General features: G+C 31.5%; 3 protein-coding genes across 6 annotated transcripts; 1 reads left to right on the top strand and 2 right to left on the bottom strand.

Moving 5' to 3' along the window:
• Positions 1 to 50: 50 nt before the first annotated feature.
• Noa36 (zinc finger protein 330 homolog Noa36) lies at positions 51 to 2,664 on the bottom strand. Its single transcript, XM_074250984.1, has 5 exons — positions 2,439 to 2,664; positions 2,183 to 2,353; positions 735 to 966; positions 492 to 656; positions 51 to 416 (listed from the first exon to the last, which is right to left on the bottom strand). The coding sequence occupies exons 1-5, from the start codon at positions 2,556 to 2,558 to the stop codon at positions 100 to 102; spliced, it is 1,005 nt and encodes a 334-aa protein (XP_074107085.1). The 5' UTR covers positions 2,559 to 2,664; the 3' UTR covers positions 51 to 99.
• Positions 2,665 to 3,029: 365 nt separating this feature from the next.
• LOC141532574 (protein PRRC1-like) lies at positions 3,030 to 5,604 on the top strand. Of its 4 annotated transcripts, none has more exons than XM_074250982.1 (5): positions 3,030 to 3,214; positions 3,362 to 3,814; positions 4,196 to 4,298; positions 4,728 to 5,085; positions 5,165 to 5,604. In XM_074250982.1, exons 1-5 carry the CDS (start codon positions 3,124 to 3,126, stop codon positions 5,276 to 5,278), a joined length of 1,119 nt encoding a protein of 372 aa, XP_074107083.1. In that variant the 5' UTR covers positions 3,030 to 3,123; the 3' UTR covers positions 5,279 to 5,604. The 4 variants fall into 4 exon arrangements, with proteins under 4 accessions (XP_074107083.1, XP_074107081.1, XP_074107080.1 ...); XM_074250980.1 differs by having other exon boundaries at positions 4,181 to 4,298; XM_074250979.1 differs by having other exon boundaries at positions 3,362 to 3,826; positions 4,181 to 4,298.
• Positions 5,605 to 5,686: 82 nt separating this feature from the next.
• On the bottom strand, positions 5,687 to 10,556 carry Eef2 (eukaryotic translation elongation factor 2). The gene is made up of 9 exons (XM_074250971.1): positions 10,423 to 10,556; positions 9,742 to 9,956; positions 9,473 to 9,666; positions 9,187 to 9,395; positions 8,858 to 9,091; positions 8,288 to 8,548; positions 7,781 to 8,021; positions 6,474 to 7,582; positions 5,687 to 6,198 (listed from the first exon to the last, which is right to left on the bottom strand). The coding sequence occupies exons 1-9, from the start codon at positions 10,423 to 10,425 to the stop codon at positions 6,130 to 6,132; spliced, it is 2,535 nt and encodes an 844-aa protein (XP_074107072.1). The 5' UTR covers positions 10,426 to 10,556; the 3' UTR covers positions 5,687 to 6,129.
• Positions 10,557 to 10,932: the final 376 nt, after the last annotated feature.

The following is a 10,932-nucleotide window of genomic DNA, read 5'->3' as shown; positions in this document are numbered from 1 at the left end:
TTCCTAAGTTATCAACTGTCAATTAAGAGCATTTAGTAAAGCGCTATCTATTCAATTTTCAAAGTTAATTTTTATTAATTCTTTTCTTTTAATTATATTTTATAGTAAATCATAAAATTTACAAAGAATATACAAAGTTTTATACACGTAGAATATTCCATAAAAAAATTTAAGCAGTTGATTTTTTTCGTGTGATTTTTCATCTTCATCGTCGTCAGAACTATCGGATGATTCATCTTCATCATCATCATCATCATCATCATCGTCATCATAATCCTCATTATCATCGTCATCTTCATCATCATCTGCTGTTGCACCATAATTTCCATAAGTTCCATAAGCACTATAACTACCACCTTCATCATCAGAATCATAATTGCTAGCTTGATTTTGTCTTCCAAATTTATGACTTCGAGCTATAATTTAAAAATGTATTAGATAAAATTTAAACAAAATAAACAAGTAAAAATTATATTTCAAAATAAACTTACTTGACATGCTAAGATCTTTAGTTTGTGATGTTTCAAAACTACATTTTGGACACGGAATCGCTTTATTCTTTTCATATTTAAAACCTTTTCTACGGACATGATCCTCACAGTAACATGTTTTACATCTTAAACATGAATATTGGCCTAATTTATTACAAGATTGGCCTGAAAAATAAAAACTCAATTAATATAATATTAATCATTATAATAATTAAGATGCTAAGATAGAAAAAAAACTATTACACTTATAACTTTCAGCTTCAAGAACTTGGCATGAAGCTTGATGTTCAAATTGATCGTCTTCACATAGAAAACAATCACAAAATGAACATTTAAATATTCTTCCACCGTGATCCCAAACGCCTCTTTCGCATTCTTGACAAACTGCGTCCATCAGGGGACAAGTACAAGAATGAGTTGTTAGACATTTTCTACCATGGCATACCCAAGCTTCACAATGATCACAAATCGCTCCCTGAAATTGTAATAGATAATTTATTATTTTTATTTATAAATAATTAAAGATGTTTACCCGAGCCATTTCTGATAATGAAATAAATTAATGCTATCTAAATTTAAATAACATGATTTAATTTTTTGAGCCAATAATATAGTATTATGTATAACCACAGATATACTTTCACTATAATGGACGATGAAAACGTTAGCTCAATTGAAAATCAATAACGAAATTTTCAATAAACAATTACGCATAAAATTAGTCACAACTTTGATTTTTCTAATCTTCGACTACTGCTGTGCCGCTTACATGAATATCGCAGGCAAATTACAGCATAGATTGCAGCGTAAAATAAATTCTTGTGTTAAGTATATTTTAAAAATTTCGAGGTTTGAGCACACTACTCCATATTATAACGAATTAGACTAGTTAAAACTTAACGCGAGAAGAGAAGAGATTATTTCATAGCTTGTCTATTTCATAAAAAAGTTAAATTAAATTATAACCAATTGTTTGGATCGAAATTAGAATTTTTGCCGATTGCATTAAGGAGAGGCGATGTCAAGAATGACTATCTGCGTTTACCCAGAAGTAATTCTACTTGTTTTAACTTCTTCCTAGAATCAATGTAATTACGATTAAAATATCGGTCTTTAAAATTTAAAATTGTATTACAAACACTGTATCAAGTGTATTATTGTAAAAAAATTAACTTTATGTTTGTTGATGGTTTTGAAGGAACCTAGAACTCTAGGATCAAATAAAATATATTATCTATCTATCTATAATTGTAAAATTATACTTAAGGGTAGATCGTAGTAAATGTATTTTCAGAAATTTAATTTTTTTACTCCATTTTAAATCTAATAAAGTGAAATTTCCGAAAAAGAATATATGGCTAGATATTGCGGAAGCTTTATAATAACTCATTTAAAAGTCTTTTTAAAAGGAAATTAGAAAAATTAAATTTCAGAAAATACATTTACTTCAGCCTAGCCTTGAGGGTTTTAACTATGACAGTTTTATAGTAATTGTGCTTTGTTTACATGAAAATGAATTTAGCAGACATTTAATAATTTTAAGAATTTTTTAACAAATAAATTATTGCAAAAAAAAAAAATTTTTTTTTAAATTAACATTTAGAAATTTTAGACTGCTAACTTTAATGTCATTTTGTTTATATGAAATTGAATTATTAGTGAAAAAGTTAAAAGATAAAAGTTGAACATACCACCATCCCTAAACCTGTGATAAACACTCCAGGATGTTTAACAATACAGTCTCCAGTTTTTAACATACATTTTATCTTCCCACAATGAGCGCACATTGGTAACCTCTGTACACTAGAACAAAAGTAACAAAATGCTCGATTTTTTTGCTTTTTGTTACATTTATCGCATTCCTAAAAAATAAAAAACAATCATATTTTATTAATTATTGTAAAACTGTAAATTATTATTAAATTTAATTTTATAGATGAAATTTACCATAACCGCATTGCAAGGAAATTTTGCGATATCCAATTGATCTTTAGCTGTTCTAATTTCTTTTTGCCGTAATTTTTGTTTTTCTGCTTTTTTTCTTTGTCCCGTCTTTTTTTTCGGCATTTTAGAGTTTTAATTATTTGAAATATATTATAAAAATTAGATTAACTCTGATTGTAATACTGAAAAAAAAATAAAAAATAAAATGAAATGAATGGTAATGTCACCAACTCTTACTATACTACAATAAAGGGGCTATAGTCATAGCCATGGCGAATGGAAGGAGATTACAATATAGTATTTTATTTTTTGACTCCAATCTAAAGAATTATTTATTTTATGGTCGCAACTAAAAAATTATCTAATAATTTAATGTTTATAATAAGATAATTATCTAATTGGTGCGAAATAAAATTTTTTTTACTCTATTAATTCATTAATTTTATTTTCAATAATTTTAAAAATATTCAAAAATATTGACAGATAATTATTTATTTATTTATTGAGAATGAATACGTATGAAAGCATACTTATGTAAAAAAAAGTCAAACCACTAGCGCCACGTGTCATGTGTCATTTTCCTCTACGAAATTTCAGTTTCCATTATACTGTATCCGACATTTCATAAACAAAGGATATAAATAAAGTTTTTATAAATTATTCTCAATCCATTGATAAATATTACAAAATGACAGATGAATCAAATGGAGAATCAACGTTTGAATTCGTCGAAAAACGAGTTGATGATGTATCAATATCTGGCGAAACAACTAAAACTGGTTCGATTACTTTATTATATTTAAATGACGTAAATATTTACATTCCGTTGAAAACTTGTGTCTCTTACTACTATCAGCTTATCAGTTATTTTTGATTATGGAAACTATTATATTTCATTAGAAATATTCCTAAAAAAATATTTTTAGATTTAATGAGCAGTTTATCGTCATCTGCATCGATAACAACGCCTTTAGGTGGATCATCGTCAGCAGGAAATCTTTTGTCAAATGTTGCTCCACCATCTGCTTTGCCTAGTTTTATTGCCAATCAGTCGCCGCCATTAGATTCACTGCCAAATGAAACTGGACAAAATGCTGTCAAAGTTGAAAGTACCGAAAAGCCTGAAGAAATTTCCGGGAATGTTGGAGTTAAAACAAAACAACCGCAAGCACAAGGTCAACAAACTCCAGTTGAATCTCAGAAACCGCTAGAATCTGTGTGCTTAGAGGACAATATATCACAAGATATAGGAATCGTTGGTGCCTCATTATTTTCATGGGTCAAAGATAATGTTGTTAATAACAGTATGCTCAGTAAAGTTGCTGAAAAAGCTAAAAGCAGTGTTAACTCAATGATAACTACTTTGGATCCCCAGATGCGTGAGTTTATTTGTAAGTAATCATTCGCGAAAATATTACGTTTTAATTGAACGATTGACTTTTTTTTTTTTTTTTTAATTTTGATTGAATATTTTTAATTTTTAAAATTCAGCTGTTGAGGGTATCCTTGTCCTCTGCTCGTAAACTAGTTATAGATGTTTCTATTTTGGGATTAAGTAGAGCAGTTGGTTTTATACACTCACAGTTAAAAATTCTGTCATTTCTCACCGTGCAGTCGATAATAAAATATTTTAAATTATTGATATTTTTTTTCTCATTGAATAATTATTATTCAACATTTAATAGCTATAATTAATATGTAAAATATGTTGGTTAATGCTAGTAATTACATTTGGACATTATTAGACACGTGGATTTCAGATTCAGGTGGTGATGTTGAAATTGTTGTGGCATCTAATAAGGAAGTCAAAGTCAGCCCTATTCGTGAAGCTTTTCAAGAAGCATTCGGAAAAGCAACTATCACGTAAGATAAAATTAAGTTTAAAAATTATATTGCGTTACCGATGCCGTATAATAAAAATTCTTTTTTTAATTTCTAAGTCCAAAAAATTTTTAGTTTGAAGAAAAATTATTTTTTGTTTTTCTACACGTTTCATACAAAAAGAAGTAATTCCCGAAAAAAAAAATTTTTTTTGTACGCTCTTATGGCTCTCGGGACACACCTCGAATGTATAAAAAAAAATTTTTTTTTGGGAACCGACGTATTTTTGTATGAAACGTGTAGAAATGCAAAAAAAAAATTTTTTGGACTTAAAAAAAAAAAACAGAATTTTTATTATACGCCCTTATGGCTTTTCACCGGAACCTTTTTCCAGTACAAGCCCCTATGACATCTGGAACGCGATATGTTTATTGATGATTAATAATTGAATTTATTTTTAATCCCGTACAGAGGTGTGGCGATTGATACATCGGTTATTCCTGCGCAACCAGTTGGGTTTGCTGCTGGAGTTAATGGAGCAAAACATCGTATTAAATATGCACGTAATGCTCTTGAGATTCCAAAAGACATTCCAATTATTGCAGTGCAAAGTTTTTTGGTGGAAATTGGTGAAGATAAATGGTATGAATTAGCGGTTATACTTCTTGATGACCCAAAAAATGACGTTAATCTGCAAATGTTTACACAAATGACACCAGTACCAAGTCAATTCGTATCAACTGCTAAAGAATCTACACCCGATACTTATCCACTTAAAACATTGGGTTTGGCTGTATCAGTTGGAAGTTTGATGTCTACCAATTTACAAGTAAATTTACTTTTTTATGATAATTACTTTAAATGTTTTGGTTTTTTGAACTATTATTAAAGATTTTTATTTATTTAAGGTCAATTTCAATGAATGGCACCATGCACTTACTGGTGTATCTCGTAGAGATACTATCCTTCTTGCAGCCCAATCTTTAGCAGGCATTTATAAAAATACGATTACAACAGTGTAATTAATCAGCAGAATGTCAACGACGATGATAAACTATAAAGACCGAAATGTTTTATAATTATTTGTACATAATTTCTGATAATTTTATTATTTGTTTAAACTTGAAATAAAAATTATAACAAAACAAAACTAATCAAGTTTAAAAAAATATATTGGACCGACTCTATTGGAGTATAAATCTGTTGATTAATTTTGAATATTGATTATAGTTATTTGTACATTAATTGTGTAATTAAATTTTCAAAGTAAATTGTATGCAAATGAACAGTATTTGTGAAAAAAATTTATATGGTACCAGCATTTAAATATATTTTCACGAACCAAGTATGTTAGTGTTTTATTTAATGGTCTCAAACAGTTATTTAATTTTTATCAGTCTATATAAGGTATTTAAACTAAGTAAATCCAGTTTAATTTTATAAGATTTTTATATTTGTCGTATCTTTACGCCCTTAACGTGAATACATTTATCGTATTTCTCTTTCTTTATCTCATTTTATTCGTTCAGTCGTTTAAAAAAAAAAAAAAAAAACCAAAAAAATGAAGACAAAGAAAAACTTAATTACGAGAATTAATAATATTAGCTGAATTATAAAAAAAGTAATGTAAAAAATTACAGGATTTATATAATTAGAGAATTACGGTGGCTGAAATTTTTTTTTCATCGGCGAAGATAATCCTGTAATACTTTTTAAAATTTATTTTTCCAATTCTCCGCATTTATTCAAAATCTCAACAAATGGTAGTATTAAACAAAGCCACCGAAGTTAAATTGACATTACGGAATCGATTGTATCCGCTGTCGTTTAATTGAAATACAATATTTAAATAGAGTGCAAAAATCCAAATTGGTTACAATTTGTCCAAGTATGATGCCAAGTCTGGGAGACCGTCTTTCAATCCCTTCCTTTTTCTCGTATCCTGAAATAAAGAGAAAAAAATTAATCATTTAATTAATTATTTGGAGGGAAAAAAAAAAAAAAAATGAAAAGAGTTTAAATAAAAAGTTAAAATTGTCGTTGCTTTATTCAAACTACCTAGATCAGCCAGATAATTTAAACTTTAAGTTAACATTTAATTTTCCACGGATTAAAAAATGGTAATGCTTATAAATTACATAACCATCAGTTATGACCGTGGATCTTTATTTGAGGTAATAGTAATAACGAAAATATAAATATATAAATAAAACAAACCTGAACAACTTGGTAAGGTCTTGTACCCTGGTCAAGGGGGTCACCAGGAAGGATTTGCCAGTGATCGAAAACACATTGTGGGAAAGCTTGTCCTCCAGTGTTTGATCGTAAATCAGCAGTGAAGCCGAACGATTCATTTACTGGCAAGTAAGCTTTAACAACGAACATAGGTGTACCAGCGACTTGTTGTTCTTCAAATACGTGACCACGTCTACGATTGAGTACTCCGTAGATTCCACCGACAGCTACTTCTGGACATTGGATCTCACAAAGATACACTGGCTCCATAAGCCTTGGTGCGGCAGTGAGCAGACAAGCGTACAGACAACGTCTGGTTGTGGGGATAATTTGACCACCACCTCTGTGGATAGCATCAGCATGAAGTGTAACATCATAGATGTTGAACCGTACACCACGGAGATTTTCTTCTGAAAGAACTCCTTCTTTCGTAGCCCATTGGAAACCAACGACAACAGAATCCTTAATTTCGTTAAGGTACTGTACTCCTTTAGTACAATCGACGAGAATGTTTGGTCCAGATCCGTCGGGTCCGAAACACCAGATTTTTCTTGCTTCGGTTACGTCATAATCGTATTTCTCACCAAGATAACGAGCACGTGATTTGAAGTCATCTCTTGGGTTTACTTCTCCGTTGTCAATGTCCTCAGCAAGACCATCTGGCATTGGTTGAGCTTTCATGAAGAGACGATTGTGTTTGTTCGGTGACTTGGACAAACACATTTGGTCTGATTCTTCAGAAACAGTTTCTCTGTATGAAACAACTGGGTCTGACTTCTTGATGGGAATGCAAGCGTGATCTTCTTCCAAATCTTTAAGACAAATCTCAAGATGCAATTCACCGGCACCAGCAATAATGTGTTCACCAGATTCTTCAATGATACATTGTACCATAGGGTCGGACTTGGCTAAACGTTTCAAACCTTCCACCAATTTAGGTAAATCAGCTGGGTTCTTTGGCTCAACAGCCACACGTACAACAGGTGACACGGAGAATTTCATGACCTTCATGTTGTGAGCGTCCTTGTAAGTGGTAATGGTACCAGTCTTAACCAAGAATTGATCAACACCAACAAGACCACAGATGTTACCTGTACAAATAAGTAAACGATTAATTAATTAATTACTGTTTATTAATCATTTTATTTTGTTTAACTATCATTTTGTAAATAATTCATCAGTTGGCCGTTCTTATATCGTCGTTCATTTATTATCAGAACAGGTCTGTGATAAGAACAATCATCATAGAAATATTATAAAAAAATTTTAAAAAAAATTTAAAATCTTACCACATGGAACGTCTTCGATAGCTTCGACGTAACGACCCATCATGAGAATAGTACGTTGGATAGCTTTCTCGTACAAATCTTCTTTCTTTCCTGGGGTGAAGTTTGGACCCATGATACGGGCTTTCATACCGGTGCAAACTTTACCAGAGAACACACGTCCGAAAGCATAGAAACGACCTTTGTCAGATGTCGGTACCATTTTTGATACGTACATCATGAGTGGACCATTGGGGTCACAGTTCTAAAAAAATAAAATAGTCAGTTAAAAAATTTGTATTCAATGTAGATTTATAGATAATTTTTTTCATTATTAAAAAATAATCAGTTGGCCGTTCTTATCCATCGTTCATTATATTTCAGAACAGGTCTGTGATAGAACAATCATCATATTAAAAAAATAAAAAAATAAAAAATCGTCACATAACGGCATGTCAAGAGTAGAGTACTTCTACATGCCGCACGTTGTGAGACGCGCAAAAATATTTTATTAATAGATGAATAGATTACCTTGATAGCAACAGCAGCTTCATCATCATGAGGACCCTCGTACAACAATTCCATACGGTATTTTTGAGCAGTTACGGGTGATGGAAGATGAATGGCTATCATCTGAAGTAAAGCTTCACCAGCTGGTAACCAAGTTCTCATTACAACCTTCAACAGAGCTTTTCCGTCCTTGTCCTTGTCTTCGGGCTTCAAAGTGATACCCAATTTAGTAAGAAGATTATCAGCTTCTTCTTTCTTGTAGTTCATGATGCAATCAAAGACCTAAAAACAAAAAAAAAAAAAAAATGAATCAATACTTATTTTTTTATTACACAAAAAAAAAATGTTTACTCTTCAAGTAATAATATTGAAGCTGAGTCGTAGCAATGCCACTAACGAACATAAAGATAGAGGTCCAGTGGCAGCGTTTAAACACAGTTACTTTTTACTCTCCTTCCATTAACGCACTGTATACACTGTCCCAGTGCTCTAATCAGCTTTCAAAGAAAACTAATTATTGTACTACAGCGAAACGCGAATGTGCTGGAAGGAAATTAAAAAAAAATATAGTTAATAAAAAAATATAATTACCTTGTAAATTGGGTCCAAAACATACATACAGAAGGAACGTTTGTTGTCAGCTTCCTTCTGTTTACTCCATTTTTTGGTCTTGGGATTGAAGAATGATTCTCCCCAAAGACGGTTCATCAACTTAACAGTGTCGATCTTGAATTTCTCAGCGTACATTTCAGAGAATTGTTTGAGAGTAAAGGCCCAACCGTGAAGACCTGATCCAAAACCAACGGAACCTTTGCTCGGGTCAACCTATTCAAACCAAAATTCAATTATAGTAAATAATTTAGTTACTCATATGTTTAATATTATAAAATTTAGAAAAATTAAAGATTCAAGTTACTTACTCTAACTTCACCCATGGGACCATCGTCATCAGAGTATGTAGCGATAATAACGTTGACATTTTCAACAATACGTTGGAAAGTCTGATAGAGATCTTCACTTTCCAGTTGGAGCTCCAATAAAGCACGGTCCATCTTGTTCATGAATAAAACGGGCTTAATACGCTCAGCAATAGCTTGACGCAATACAGTCTCAGTCTGTACACAAACACCTTTGAAATAAAACCTCTAATTATACTCGATATCCATTAAAAATATTTCAATCAGCATCAAAAAATTTTAAACGTACCAGACACACAATCGACGACAACAAGGGCACCATCGGTGACACGAAGAGCAGCTGTTACTTCACTTGAAAAATCAACGTGGCCAGGTGAGTCAATCAAATTGATCAAGAAACCTTTCTCGGCTTTATCACGTTGGTCAGGGTTGGTGATGAAAACCAAATCTTTCTCATCGAGCTCGAAGTACATAGAGATGGCACTAAAGGTATCAGAGTATTAATTAGTTGATGTTAAAAAGTTATTACCAAATAACTGTTGAAAAATGATAACATACGTTGACTTAATTGTAATACATCTCTCCTGTTCGTCTTTACGCGTATCAGTGAAACGCGTCTCACCAGCCTTTGCACCGGCAATAATACCAGCCTTGGATACAAGGGAGTCTGTCAGAGTTGACTTTCCATGATCGACGTGCGCAATAACGGACATGTTTCTGATATTCTTCTTCTTGTCCATCATCCCACGGATCTCGTCTACCGTAAAATTCACCTAAACAAACGAAATATTAATTAGTGACAATATCATTGATAATAAACACTCAGTGAATCGATTTAAAAAAATTCATTATTATCGTTGAGTTTAAGTAGGTAGATGAGTTATCATTATGACGCGCTGATGCAGACCCCGTGACATGCCTTCTGATCTCGTGGGTTGGCAAACATATTTTGATATAACGCGTCATGAATTTAATTAGTAATTCATAAAAAATTAAAAAACTGAAACAATATATATATATGAAAATGAAAAACATTTCATTTCGATTAAAATTGATGATTATTGACAAAGAATGTGAGCACAATGAGGCGCCCAATAGTTGCGCAATCTGGAGTAATGCAAAACTTATATCCATATTAGATAGATATGAATAGATATTGTTAAAAAATATTAGAATTTTTATATTGTCGATAGCGTATATATTAATGTAAATTTATATGTTTATAATTATTTTACATACCATCTTGGATGTTTTTCGATTATTCTCGGCCTGATTAAAACTGTACGTGCGCCAACTATGGCGGACTCCCTGGGAAAGAACAGGAGAACTGCGATCACTGATCAACTGACCGCGTAACGAACGCTAGAGGTCGCACTGCCACGCGTAACTTGTGCGACGGCGTGTTTCTCAAGTTACACCAACTCGACCAACACGTTTTTTTTCCCTTTTTCCTTCCGCCATGTTTTTTTTTACTTATAATCTGTGTATAGGGGTCCTTTACCCTCCGACTTATACAGTTTGTTCCATTTTTAAATGTTTTCATTAAGACAAATAAATAATAAACTGTCACTATTTATTTGTGAATATAAACGCTTATTTTTTATGTGAATTAAGTGACGTTAAACATCTTAATTTTCAGCTAACATGCAAATTTTTCTTCATTTAAATTTTTTAACTTCACAAAAAAAAGTATACCTACTATGGCTTGGTTGGCGGGTAATTTAAAAAGTATTAGAATAGATTATATAA

Source organism: Cotesia typhae, unplaced genomic scaffold (genome assembly GCF_013202065.1).
Source record: "Cotesia typhae breed Kobodo isofemale line unplaced genomic scaffold, CoteBio_Ctyphae contig_65, whole genome shotgun sequence".
Classification (NCBI taxonomy): domain Eukaryota; kingdom Metazoa; phylum Arthropoda; class Insecta; order Hymenoptera; family Braconidae; genus Cotesia; species Cotesia typhae.
The sequence above is the reverse complement of the archived record's forward strand: the minus strand, read 5'-3'. Positions and strand labels throughout refer to the sequence as shown.

Coding starts and splice junctions, on each gene's coding strand:
- Noa36 (XM_074250984.1), bottom strand. CDS start 2,558: ATGCCGAAAAAAAAGACGGGACAAAGAAAAAAAGCAGAAAAACAAAAA. Junction 967..2,182: donor TCACAGGTTTAGGGATGGTG/GTATGTTCAACT, acceptor TTACAATTTCAG/GGAGCGATTTGTGATCATTG. Junction 657..734: donor TGAAGCTGAAAGTTATAAGT/GTAATAGTTTTT, acceptor TTTATTTTTCAG/GCCAATCTTGTAATAAATTA.
- LOC141532574 (XM_074250979.1), top strand. CDS start 3,124: ATGACAGATGAATCAAATGGAGAATCAACGTTTGAATTCGTCGAAAAA. Junction 4,299..4,727: donor TTCGGAAAAGCAACTATCAC/GTAAGATAAAAT, acceptor AATCCCGTACAG/AGGTGTGGCGATTGATACAT. Junction 5,086..5,164: donor TGATGTCTACCAATTTACAA/GTAAATTTACTT, acceptor TATTTATTTAAG/GTCAATTTCAATGAATGGCA.
- Eef2 (XM_074250971.1), bottom strand. Junction 8,022..8,287: donor AAGCTGCTGTTGCTATCAAG/GTAATCTATTCA, acceptor TTATTTTTTTAG/AACTGTGACCCCAATGGTCC. Junction 7,583..7,780: donor TATCGAAGACGTTCCATGTG/GTAAGATTTTAA, acceptor TTATTTGTACAG/GTAACATCTGTGGTCTTGTT.